This window comes from Stegostoma tigrinum, chromosome 5 (assembly GCF_030684315.1).
Source record: "Stegostoma tigrinum isolate sSteTig4 chromosome 5, sSteTig4.hap1, whole genome shotgun sequence".
NCBI classification, from domain to species: domain Eukaryota; kingdom Metazoa; phylum Chordata; class Chondrichthyes; order Orectolobiformes; family Stegostomatidae; genus Stegostoma; species Stegostoma tigrinum.
In genome coordinates this window covers 69,884,543-69,898,760 of record NC_081358.1, presented here as the reverse complement: position 1 = coordinate 69,898,760, position 14,218 = coordinate 69,884,543, and the positions used below count along the sequence as shown (strand labels likewise).

Here is a 14,218-nt window from a genome sequence, read left to right as displayed (position 1 = left end):
CTGATTTATTTTCAGGAATTTCTCAATGGAATTCACTCAAAAACTGGTTTGATTTTTGTTAAATGTCACCTTTTAGCAGTGAGCAAAGATTGCTGTCTCGCATGTTGTGTTGAGTCACTGTTAAAAATGTACTGTTGGACTTCAATAAACAACAATCTAGATTGTTGTTTCTCTTTTTCTGTGTTTCAATCAGTCAAAGGCCTTTGTGTTTGAAAGGTAAATCGTATCTTACAATATCGAATAGGTTTTATTTTTACATTTGCCTTTATCCGTAGTGAGTCACATCATATAGAATGTCATCTTTGTATTCTGTCAAGATATAATAGTTTCTGAATCCACAACAGATATTTAGTGACCCTCAGAAGTATCTTGACTTTCTGTCTTTCAAAAGGTAGACGTCAGAATTTGGTTTTAAAGATTTGTATTACCATTGTGCCTGTACTTATTGTGATATGTCTTAAATATTATAAATGACAGTTTACGAAAACACAGCAATAGGTTGACTAAGGATATGTTGATGGCACTGAATCAACTGAATGAATATTGTAGCTTGCTATATAGTCGGAGAATTTTTCCATAAAAGTTGTATTTCAGCCAGTGTTATTGGGATCAGGCATCAGCTATTAGGACTAACTAAAGTTTTGAAGTCAAGCTAAATTAAATAAATAAATCCTGAATTTTAATAATTATAATGATTATTATTATTTTAGCTTCTCATATTTTACTTGGGATTACCACAATACTGATCAATCATTCGTCTCTATTCCCTCCTACTTGTCATCATGTCTTTTAATCCAATCTTAGGCCTTCCTCTTTCACTTCCTCTAGGAGACACCATCTCCATTACATATTGCTCCTAATTTCCTCTCTTTCTGTACAACATTTCAATTTCTGCTTGACTACTTTCTTCACTACTCCCACAATATTCATTGACCCTGTGATGTCCCGGTTACAAATTTTCTTCTTTCTCACTACTACACACAAATGCATCTCAGTAGTATCTAATTGTTGTCCCTCTCTCCTTGATGTTATCCAAATTTCAGCATGACATATCTAGGCTGGATTTACAATGATCTTATAGATCCTTCCTTTCAGTTTCAGCAATACTATTCTATCACGTTACACTCTACAAAACCTCATCCAATTACTCAAACCAAAGTTAATCCCTTACTTAAATTTCAATTCCACATTTTTATCTTTTAATGCCACTAACCTCAGCTGCTTGGAACTAATTACTTTCTCATAACCTCTACAACTAAGTTCTAAATTCTATTGAATAGAAACAAAACTTGCTGGGTAGATGCTCATTAGGAAACATCCTTTGAGCGGATGAAGGAATTGAAATCTTTGGCACAAATCCTTTGCACAAACCTTACATTTTTTATCTCTGCTACAATTTAATCAGCAAGTCCTAACTATATCTGTGCTGGTCTAATTAAAAATATAGTGAAAGCATTGTGCCTTCGTACTAACCTTTTGAAATGGGATTTTATTGAAAATTAGAGCTGACTGGAGTTTAGGTATTTAGCACATGAAATTTCTTCTTATTATGTCATTGCTTGCTGTTCACAGAACAAATGTATATATATCAGAGATAGTAGGAACTGCAGATGCTGAAGAATCTGAGATAACAAGTTGTAGAGCTGGATGGACACAGCAGGCCAAGCAGCATCAGAGGAGCAGCAAAGCTGACATCTCAGGCCTAAACCCTTTTCAGAAAAAATGTATATATATGATGAGTTAACATTAAATTAACAAAATATCCTGGATATAGGGCCAAAGGCATGAATAGATTGCTATTCAGTGAACATTGCAAAGCCATTAATTCTTCATTTTCCAGAACTTTCTAAAGAAAATGCAGAAAGGTTGACTTGTCCATTAATTTACTTTGGCAGCATTTCAACCATTTACACCGGGAGTGGATGTGCTTGTCAGAGCCCATGCCTGTCAAATATATTGAATCATTATCCAATCAGTTAACTTCAAATATATTATGCTAACTTCTACAAAATTATTGTACTTGTGAGCTGTAATATGCCATTTCTAAGCAGAAGCATTTGTGGCACAATTTGTTTCAATCAAAACCCTAAATATGTATCACTGTAAATAAAACTATTAGCTCATTTCAATGTAACTAATAAGCTATTCTTGTTAAATTTATCTAAAGAACATAGTGAATCAGATATTTTTTCTAAGAAACAATCAAAAATGATTTCATAGTCATTATTAGATACTTAATTCCAAATTTTTACTCAATTTCAATTCAACGGATTTTGTGGCAGCATTATAACTGGGGTCTCCAAAACATTACTTGGGTCCTGGATTAATAGTCTAAGCTTAATAGGAAATTAACCTCCCCTATATGTAGTCTGACAGATTTGTGACTGATCACTTTGATACCCTTTGACGGAGTGAAACCCTAAGCTAAATTTGATTTTTTTCTGATGAAGGGTCTAAGCCCGAAACATCAGCTTTTGTGGTCCTAAGATGCTGCTTGGCCTGCTGTGTTCATCCAGCCCCACATTTTGCTAGCTAAATTTGATGCGTATTCACTTGGAATATATATTAATGACTTGGACAATGAAAAAGATTGTTCTATTACCAAGTGAGTGAATGACACAAAAATAAGTGGGAAGACAAGTGAGGATGTCAGAGTCTACAGAGGGAGTAAAAAGGTGACTAGGTAAAATTTGGTGGATTTGGTCCAACACCAGGATTTGAAAGCACACCCGACTCTGGAATGGAACTATCAGAAAGGAAGGAATCAAGAATTACAATTCCAATGGGATTCTCCAGCTCACCAAATGTATATCACAGGTTGGTCATCACCAACACATTGGCACATGATCATCTACGTCATTGTCCAATCCTGAGACTAAATCAATGTCCTCGTTACCAAAGTAGTGACCAGTCCAAATGACTGCTGGACAGATCATTGGCTCATGTACTGTACACTAAATGCCATCAGAAGCAGTTAAGACAAAGAAACAATTTAGAAAGCAGCTCAACCTTGAGGAGCTTCAAGAGCAGAGCAGACTGGCGAAAGTCCAACAATATCTTCTCAAAAATCTTCAAAGTTATTAATTTTAATGGAGTGGAGGAAATCTAGAAAGAGCTGTATTATCTTGTGCTATGAATAAGCCATTAGCTATAAGACCAGAAACCACCGAGACTGGTTCAATGAGAATGACCACATTGTCCAAGTCCTCATTAATAAAGGAAAGCTCTACAAGCTAGATGAAACAACATCAGCAGCATGACAATGAGGAGTACTCATCAAACAGCAAAACTGCAGTTTCAAAGAAGAACAAGGGAAATTCGAACCAATGGTGGACTGAGAATGCTAAGGAGCTGATATGCACATGTCAGGGGTTTCTTTGGTGTCACCATGGCAACAGTCACGTATACCATCTTTTGGGCCATCTTTGCTGATTTGATTGTCCTTGTCTATTTGAAAACTTCAATGTCTCTCCCCACATCTTCAATTTTTTTTACATTTTCTTTGTTACTAATAATTCCTTGTTTAATGATCTATCCTTAGTGTAGCGGAAGTTTGGGGAGCTATAAATTACTTCCAACAGTATTTTCTGACTTTTGCTATTCTTAAATTCTACACAAACTGATTCTACTTCATTGTTTCTTGACGCTAAAATCTTTTTTAGTAATATCTTCATGTCATCCTTATTGACCAAAATTATCGCTCTGCCTTTTCAATTAAGTGTGTCATTCTGAAATACTGGCTATCCCAGAATATTTATTTCCTAACATTTATCACCTTCCAACCCAGAATATTTATTTCCTAACGTCTATCACCTTCCAACCATGTCTCTGTCGCTGTTAATTAAATTTAAAGCATTTACATCTATTTATGTCATTAACTTCTCTATCTTATTGCCAATTATACATTCAGGCAAAGTTAATTTCATTTGTTTCCCTCTATTCCCTGCAATTACTTTATTCATTGAGGTACACTTTTTGTTAAACCCTCTATTCTTTTCTCTCTGAATCTGTCTTTATCTACATTGTTACAGTGGTCCAAAGCTCAAACTTTTTCTTTGGATTTTGAAATTTCTCTTCAACCTCACCCCAGTCTGTTAGTTTAAAACACTGTTTACAGCCATGCTCATAACTGACCAGGACACAGATCCTACCCCAAATTAAATTGAGATCTTCTAAATAGAATAACAAGGTGGAGAGCTGGATGAACACACAGCAGGCCAAGCAGCATCAGAAGAGCAAGAAAGCTGACGTTTCGGGCTTCCTTCTCAATGGAATATTTCATTATTCCCTGTGTGCCCTATCAATTGAAATAATATCTGCCCACTTCAGTCTTTATGCCACACATTTAATTTTTTTAATTGCTTGCCCCATGCCAATTGGCATGAGGCTCTGGTAACAATCCAGAGATGATTACCTTTAATGTTCTGTGTTTCTACTTGAAATCTAGCTCCTGAAAATCTTTTAGTAGAACATCATTCCTGGATTCACCCATGTCATTGATTCCAATATGGAACACAACAACTCGATCTTCCTCTTCCCTCATTAATATTCCATCTAGCCACGAACGGAAGTCTTTTGGCTGTCAACACAGGCCTTCAGAATCCTCAGTCACAACCACAGTGAACAGTTTCTTACCCCTTGGTATAGTCCCCTCCAACCACTATCAAGATTTTTTTTACTCCCAACGTAATTGGCATCCAGGGCAAATCATTTAGTTTTGCTAAGAAATTTAGCCTATTAAAAACATGAACCATTTCATTAGTTGTTGGCTCTAGGTATTTTGCTGTTTTAATGTTGGAAGAAGACCTTTTCATGTAGATTGGAATTTCTCAATTGAAATATATTTTTAATCTCTCTTCCGACTCCCATCTTAATAGCACGGTGGATGTATCTACCACCATGAGCTGCAGTGGTTCAAGAATGCAGCTCAACACAACCTAGTTGAGGACAATTAGGGGTCAACAATAAATGCTGGCCAAGTCAGCAATATCTACATCTCATAAAGAAATGTGGCAAAAAACTTCAGTGACTTCAATTTTACTATTGTATATTGTATATTGTAATATTTAAATGTGTTTGTTGTGGGCAAATCTATAATGCAAATTGGGAAATAAATGTTACAGAGTGCTTAATTTTGATGATTATTCATGTGGTCTGTGTACTTTGTGAAAATAATTTTGTTGTGTTTTCTCAATATATTTATACCTGCATGCAGATAAAACCATACCCATTTCCTCTATCTAAGTGAAAAGCAACACATTTACAATAGTAATGGGAACTGCAGATGCTGGAGAAAAAGCTGGCGTTTCGTGCCGAGACCCTTCATCATTTGTGCTCCTGAGATGCTGCTTGGCCTGCTGTGTTCACCCAGCTTCACACTTTGTTATCTTACATTTACAATAGTACTCTGATTTACAAGACAATGTCTGATATATAACAGCTTTGAAACACATTGCACTAATCTACAGAGTATATGTAGAAATTTAATGTCATTTGATTTTACTTGAAAAAAATCATAAATGCAAATCAAACAGAATGATAGTCATTGGGACTAAGGCAAACATCAAGAAACTTACATTTCATTTCCCATAGAAGCTGATTGTAGGAGCTTGTTCACCAGCAATTAGGGCTCACGGATCACTTTGATACATTATGAACAGTCTTTATTCAATACAATTTGCAATGTATTTTATTCACCACGTAACCCTTCACAGTGTATGCTAAATTATGTGAAATAATCCAGTTCATTTTGTGATTTATAACTAGTTTGGGTTAGAAATCCCATTTTTAAAAATCTTTATTGTATAAAGTAACTGTTCCAAGAAAAAAAAGGATTTTTAACGCTAGAGTTTCAGAAGAGGTATTATGTAAATAAAAACAAAATTCTAAAAGGTTGATGAACTGGAACTGTGCTGGGGCCAGTGTTTTGATGAATCAAATTACTAAGACTGCAGAGAGGGCTTTAAACTAATTGCGGGGGGGGGGTGTGGGGGAGAAAATTTAAGTGAAAGGCAATGTTGGCTTACAAAGGAAGAGGATATGGAAGTATTACGGGGCAGTTAATTAGGCAACAATAAGCAGGGTTGGAAAACGAAGAGGCAGAGTGTATAAATATAGAATCAATATAGTAAACAGAGTTAAGCAAGGGGAAAAGTATACTGGTAAAAGACCAAAATCAATGTTTCTATTCAAGAATGCATTCTAGCATTCCGAGTAAAGTAAATTAATTACCAGCACAAATGCCTGGTAATGGGTATGTTCTTACAGCCGTTATGAAGGCTAGGTTACAAGGAGATCAAAGTTTGAAAGGACAGGCAGGAAGGAAAGAAAGAATCAGAGATAATGGGAACTGCAGATGCTGGAGAATTCCAAGATAACAAAATGTGAAGTTGGATGAACACAGCAGGCCAAGCAGCATCTCAGGAGCACAAAAGCTGACGTTTCAGGCCTAGACCCTTCATCAGAGAGGAAAGAAAGAATGGTGTGTTACCATTGTTAGTACTGAATAGATTTAGTATGAAAGTGAGACATGATCCTGAACCGAAAGATGAAGAATCCATATGGGCAGAGAAAAGAAATGAAAAGGGAATGTGGATGCTGGTAGGAGCATCTGTAACTCCCCAAAATTAGCTATACTTTAGGAGAGAGAGTAAATCAGGAGAAATAAGGGCCATATAACAAAGGCAAAACCAGTAATCATGGGTGACTTAAATCCACATGTAGATTTGAAAAGTTAGATTGGCAGAGGTCACAATGAGGAAGAATTCATAGGGAGCATTATATACTGTTTCCTAGAACAATATGTCATGAATCCAACCAGGGAACAGGCTATTTTGGTTCCGGTGATATGTAGTGAAGCAAGTTTAATAAATTACTTCAGATTACAAGATCTACTTGGAAACAGTGATCAGAGCATAGTAAAATTTAATATTCAGTTTGAGAGGGAGAAACTTGGGTTAGAAACAACTGTGTTAAACTTAAATGTAATTACAAAGGATTGGGGACTAGCAGGATTAGACTGGGATAGGAGGTTAGCAGCAACGATGGTTGAGGAAACGTAGAGGATATTTAAGAAAATAGTTCGTGGCTCACAGAAAAGACATATCCCAATGAGAAGAGAGGATTCTAGGAAGGGATTAAGCCAACCATGGTTAACTGGGAAAGTTGGAGATAGCACTGCAAATATTATGTGGCAAAGGTTAATGGTAAGCCAGATAGTTGGGAAAGTTTTAAAATGTGTAAAGTTTATTAAGACAGACAGCAAAAGCTTCATTAAATATATAAAAAGGCTTAGAGAAACCAAGTGAATATTCAGCCCTCATAGAATGGGACAAGGGAAATTGTAATGGGAAACTAAGAGATAACAGATAAGTTGAAAAATAGTTCCAACAGTCTTCTTAGTAGAAGTTATGAATAACAATCCAAAAAAAAACAGAAAATTCATAAGGCCAAAACAACAGGAAATAAATATAATAATATCCCTAAACAAAAAGTAGGAGGAAATCTAAAGTGTCTAAGTTCTTTAAACTTGACAGAACAAAACAAGGGAAATTGCAATGGGAAACTAAGAGATAACAGATGAGTTGAAAACTTAGTTTCAACAATCTTCTTAGTAGAAGTTATGAATAAAAATCCAAAAAAATACAGAAAAATCGTAAGGCCAGAAAGACAGGAAATAAATTCATTTTAGGATATTTAAATAAATAGTTACAGAGAGAATTGACGCACTTATTGTAGTTTCCAAGAAACCTTACAATCTGAAAAAGTGTCGGAAAATGGAAAAACTGCCAATGTCTTCTACATGTTTTATTTAGAAAGGGAAGAAGACAAAAGAAAAAAAAAACAGGCAGTCAAAGGTCAGTTTGCTGAGCATTTATTATTTGGAATAATGTTGAATTCTATTTCAGAAGGATTGAATAGCAGAACATTTAGAAATACAAAATATAATGAAGCAGAGTCAGCATGGCTTCACAAAGGTGAAATCGTGGCAAGCAAATTTATTAGATTCTTTGAGGAGGTAATAAACAGGATAGATACAGGGGAAGCAGTGGATGTAATATATTTGCATTTCCTGAAGGCATTCAATGAGGTGCCACATATAAAGACTACTTAGGAGGGTAAGAACCATGATGTTGGAGATACAATATTAGCAGGATTGGCTAACTTATAGGAGACTGAAAGTTAGGAAAAGGGCATTTTCAGATGGTAATCTATGTCTGGTGGAGTGCTACTGGGATGGATGTTGGTGCTGCAATTATTTACAATATACATTAATGACCTAGATGAGAAAAGAAAATGTACTGTAGCCAGGTTTGCAGATGACACAAAAATGGGTGAGAACATATGTAGTGAGGTTAACACAAATAGTCTGCAGAGATGCGTAGATAGGGTAAGCAAGTAGGCAGAAGCCCTGCAGTTGAAATATACTGTGGGAAAATGTAACTTTATTTATTTTGGTGGAACAATAGGTGAGCTGAAAATTATTTAAATTGAGGAACACTGCTGACAGCTACACCACAGAGGGATTTGGCAGATCTCATGCATACATCACAAAAACCAAGCATACAAGTTCAACAAGTAATAGGAAAGGCAAATGGAATGTTGACCTTTATTTCAAAGAGATTTGAGTATTAAAAATAGGGAGGTCATACTAAAACTATGCAAGGTACTCGTCAGACATTTGGAATTCTATTAACAGTGTTGGCCCCCTTATCTAATGCAAGATATATATTAGCATTGGGGGCAGTTCAGAGAAGGTTCACTACGTTAATGCAGGTATGGAAGTATTATTTTATGAGGAGATGTTGAGTAGTTAGGACCTGTATTCAATGGAGTTTAGGAAAATGAGAAGGCCTTATTGAAGCATACAAGATTCTTAGAGGATTTGGAAATGTACATGTGGAAAGAGTGTTCCCTTTGAGGGAGATTCTAGGACTTGAGGGTATAATCTCAGAATGAAGGTTCAGTCATATAAAGCAGAGATGAGGAGGAATTACACCTCCAGAGGGTAATGAACCTGAAGATTTTTTTAAACCAGAGACGGCTGTAGTGATTAGATCATTAAGTGTATTTAAGGATGAGATTGCCAGATTTTTAATGAGTAAGGGAATCAAGGCAGGAAAGTGGAGTTGAAGCTTATTAGATCAACCAGAATCTCATCAAATGTTGGAGTGGGTTGAATGGCTTACTTATGCTCTGATATCTTATGATCACTGTTGCTGAAAATCTCAAGAGATTTTTGCATGTTTAATTATTCCAGTCTGACAGCCTAATGTCTGACTTCAGGAAAAATACATCTTAAATATTGTTTCAATTATACAGAAAAGCAGTTTTAAACATAAATATTTTTAAAGTTATGGGTAATTGCAAATTTTTTTTGTCTGAAGAACATATTTGTCTTCATGAGGAATCTCAGATTATTGCATTTCATTAATGTTTCTGGAAGATTTTATTAGACATAGGCATATACTCTGTAATCTTAATCAGAAAGTTTTAAGTAATAAAAACAATTAAATAAATTACAAAGTGGCTTGGATGAAAGGTTTGACCGCACGGTTGCTAAATTTGCCAATGATTCGTAGACAGATAGGAGAAAGTAAAATGTCAAGTAGAGGTGGAAAGACAGCTAAAGTGAAGGGGCAAAAATTTGAGTGTATAATTTGAGAAAATGTGAACTTCTTCACTTTGTTGGATAGCATAGAAAAGCCGTGTATTATTTAAATGGAGATTACAGAACTTGGTGTCACAGAGGGCCTGGAACGCCCTGGTTCACAATCAGAAAAACGTCAGTATGCAGTGACAAGAAGCAATTATGAAGGCAAATGCAATGTTATTGTTTATTGCAAGGGGAATTTAATTTACAAGTAGTGAAGCTTTATTGTAACTGTGCTGCATGTTTGTGAAGCCACATCTGGAGCATTGTGAACAGTTTTGGTTTCCGTATTTGATAAAAAAAATAGATAATTGCTTGAGAAGCAGTTCAGGGAAAATTCAGTCAACCCACTCCTGAGAAGAAGGCTTTTCTTTGTGAATGAATGTTGAACCGGATTGTGCCTATACCCATTGAAGGTTAGAAGAAAAAGGGATGATCTTACCACAGCACAGAGGATCCTAAGGGGGACTTGGTAGGGTGGATACCAAGAGGATGTTTCCTGTTTTGAGGAAATTGAAACTAGGTGACATTGTTTAAGAATTTAAGATCTCCCTTTTAAGATAGTGGTGAAAAAGTATTTTTACTCTCAGTGAGACTTTGATGTGAATTCCCTTCCCCAGAAAGCAGTGGAGGCTAGGCCTTTGAATTTATTCAAGGCAGAGTTTAATCCATCTTTGATGAATAAGGAAGATTATGATGTCCAGGAAAGTGAAGTTGAGGCCAGAACCAGATTAGACATTGTTTTATTGAATGGCACAGCAAACTGAACAGGCTCAGAGATGATGGGAACTGCAGATGCTGGAGAGTCCAAGATAACAAAGTATGAAGCTGGATGAACACAGCAGGCCAAGCAGCATCTCAGGAGCACAAAAGCTGATGTTTCGGGCCTAGATCGTTCATCAGAGAGGGGGGGTCTAGGCCCAAAACATCAGCTTTTGTGCTCCTGAGATGCTGCTTGGCCTGATGTGTTCATCCAGTTTCACACTTCGGTAAACTCAACAGGCTGAATGGTTTACTCCTGCCTGGTCTTAAATACTATTTTCCTGTTTTATTTTGTTTTATACGGCTACACTGGAATTTTTTCAGTGAAATTCTACGCCAACCTTAGCTTAGGTGAGATGCTTCTACATCAGTTGGATAACATTCACAGCAAATACCTATTTCTCTTGCTACTGTCTCGATCCTCTGATTCTCAATTACATATTTGAGAAATGCATTTTCATTCACCCTTGATATTTTCAATTATCTTAGAAACAGTCAATTTTAATACACACATCCACCCACACAATGAACCCAAGTTTGCAAACACACAGTTAGGACATGAAGAAAAAATATCAACCTCCTTTTTCAACATGGTGTCACAGAACAGACCAAACACCCACAGAATATTCGGAAAATAGTCTAGACTCCAATATTTTCTTACTTTAAAGGCAAATGTAATTTGATTGGTCAAACTACCAGATTTAATGCAAAAGACACTTTATTCATCGACTACAGTTAATATATAACAAAAGAAAGAAGAAATTGGAATAACTTAGCTCTACTCGAAAACTTAACAGAATAATAGATACAGTAAATATAATTAATTAATTATTCCAATATAGAAACATCCTATAAACACACCCTTGGCCAAAGACAAATTCAGAAAGAAGATTATCTCACATGCAACTCGAATAGCAGGAAGAGAACCCCCAGCGTTTGGCTGTAACTGAGAGAAGTAAAAGAATAGCTTCTAACTCTTCAAGACCCCACCTGTAACTACTGAAAACTAAAAGTAAAAATCCTGGTTCTGTGAGACTTTGACCAGACCCACACAGATTGCTTCTATTGTTCCAAAGCTTTTTTTAAAAATAAACCCAAGGCCGCCAAGCTACTTACTCCAGTGGCTTGGTAGACTGCTCCACCTCTGCCTTAAAACCTCTCTTCAAAACAAAGGAAAAAATACACCTCTTAAAGCCACAGCATTGTGACATTAGTTCTAGCGACAATTTCATGGGCCACTTCAACATTAACTAAAGAGGGGAGACTGACATTCGGACAGGTCATGAATTTTCCATTGAGCATTCCTTTACTCGGGACAGAAATATCAAAGTGTCTTATGAATAACATTGTTAAAACTAAATATATACTATAATCCACTTCTTTGAGGGATGTGAGACTGGAAATGCTTGGGATTCCAGCACAATGCAAAAAGCCATTAGGTTAATTAGTTAGTTCTAAAGTTAGTTCTAGGCAAAAACACACATATAGCAGATGAAACAGTAGTCCATGCATCACTTACAATCTCTCCAGTTTGGGAAGATCACGAAAGGTTTCTGGCTCTAGTATCTCTATGTGGTTGAAATGAATGTATCTGTTGAAACAATTCACATTAAGAGTTAGCATTCAGAATTGAATCCTGGGATGTGCTTTATTTCAGAATCCAACCTAAGCTGTTTCAAATTGAAGATGCAACTAAGACTGGAAACCTGATATAAGCATCAATGCTTTAAGCACTGACTTGTTCTTGTTACTATGGTCTTGTTACTACGCTTACACTTTTTTCTTATATGATTCACACAGAGCATTAATTGTAAGAACTGGGACTCTTCCCAACTTTTCCGGAGTGATGATGGATTCGAAAGGGGAGAATTAATTGTTCGTCCCTCTATTTTGCTATAACATTAACAATATGACTTCATGCACATGGATTAGAATTTGTAATTTCCTGATATCTAAAGCAGTTGGCATCTTTCTGAACATTCAGTGCTACAGGCTGTCTTTAGTTGCAACCATTACTGTCACTACCACTGCATCTGGTTTCTTACAATCCAACCAAACCTCTTCAACGTTAGTAAAAGGAAATTATAAAGCAGATAGAGGATTCCTTATCTGCAGCTAGGTAACTTTTTAAATCCAACATTTAAAGATTATTTAACTATTTGCTCAGACTGTATCACTTGTGAGTTCTGACATTCTCTCAGAGTTTAGATGCATGTATTACCCAAAACTATATTCATGGTCTGAGATCCTGCTGAATGGAAATTAAGGAGTGGAATTCAATCACCATGTAAAAATGAAGTCACTAATAATTAATCATTTAAGTTGTCACATTTGAGATTCCTTTCAGTTTCAAACTTAGAGTTAAACATATACCCAAATGGTGCACACAACATTTAGGCATTGGAATTTAACAACTTTCCATGGTTAGTTAACCTGAATAACTTTCAAAATACAAGATATTATTAACAAGAAGAAAACCTTCCAATTTATTGCAGTAGGAAACAAAAGAGGGGATAGAGAAAAAAAATACTAATTCTAAAGTGACATGCTTATCACTTTAAGTTGTTTAAGGAAGAATATCCTGTGCTTTTCATCTTTTGCACAGTCAATATTCAATAATGTGTCACTGCCATAAAATTCTGACAGACAGGTTGCGTAGCAAATACCAATAAATAGCAACCTGTCAATTGATATTTGTTTAAGGTGACAAATACTGCATTCAACCCATTAACATATTTTTCATGATAGGAATAATCACAACTTTTTTTTCTCTCTCTAGCTCCAAAGGCACCAGGGTTCATGACAACACACTTGATGAGGTCAATCGATTCAAGAACAGAGATTGAGATTGTTACTTTTAATTTTGTTAAGGCTAAGTTTCATCTTAAGCGATTAACATAAGATTTCAACTTTTTGAAAAGTAGTTGAATCTATTTGACTGTTTACCATTAAAGTGTTTGAACTAAGAGAAGTTATTACATCCTCATACCTGCTAATAGTCATACATATGACAGTTAAATACAGGTCAGGACATAAAACTACAGAATTTATAGACATGACATGTAAAAGATACAATAAAACTAGCAATCTTCATTAAGTAGTTGATTTGATTTACATAGTTATTTTTGTTATTAACTGTAAATAGATTACAAGTGTTTAGAAACATTTTTGCAATTAAATATACTCCAATTAATAAAGTACAAATAATGTCATCAAAAAATAATTAACATGATGAATATAATTCTAAGGGTTGCAATCCATTACATTTGGTGAAATACATTTGTAGTGGGAAGAATGAAGTGAGTAATGCCTGTGTGTGGAGCAGCAGACAGAAGAAGGTGCCACTTTACCTTTGCAGAGCACAGGATATCATTGGCCTTCTTTCTGCATTGCTGCCTACCCCTTTGCACAATGGAAGCAGAACTGACCCTTGCTGCTATTACTGCCTGGAATATCTGGGTCTGGAGAGATGTTCAACTGTTGCAGTCAGCAGGGAAGAGGGTTGACCTTCTCTCTTTTGCTTTATCTGCCAGTGTCAGCTTTCTCCATAATGCAAGAGGCTAGCTTAAATTGCTTGTGTGCCATCTGCTGAAATTTTTCATGCAACTGCCCAGAGGCTGAGGCAATGCTCCTATCTTGCAGTATCTGAAGTGGTATAGTATATAGCTGGCCTTCAGATATGGTGCTAGAGCCTTGGATGCCAGATGTTTCCATTAGCAGCGACAATGTCCATCACATTCAATACACAATTCACCAAACAATTCATGCAACATCTTGTGACAAAAAGTTATGAGCTTCAAATTG

The 14,218-nt window shown here is 35.9% G+C and overlaps 1 protein-coding gene across 2 annotated transcripts in view; it reads right to left on the bottom strand.

The window, feature by feature from the left end:
- Nucleotides 1-14,218, bottom strand: part of LOC125452046 (peroxidasin homolog) — a 499,162-nt gene that overhangs the window by 252,509 nt on the left and 232,435 nt on the right. For both annotated transcript variants that reach the window (XM_048529957.2, XM_059646061.1), the window contains exon 5: nt 11,934-12,005. In XM_048529957.2, the coding sequence (XP_048385914.2) occupies nt 11,934-12,005 (72 nt within the window). The remainder of the gene's footprint in view (nt 1-11,933; nt 12,006-14,218) is intronic.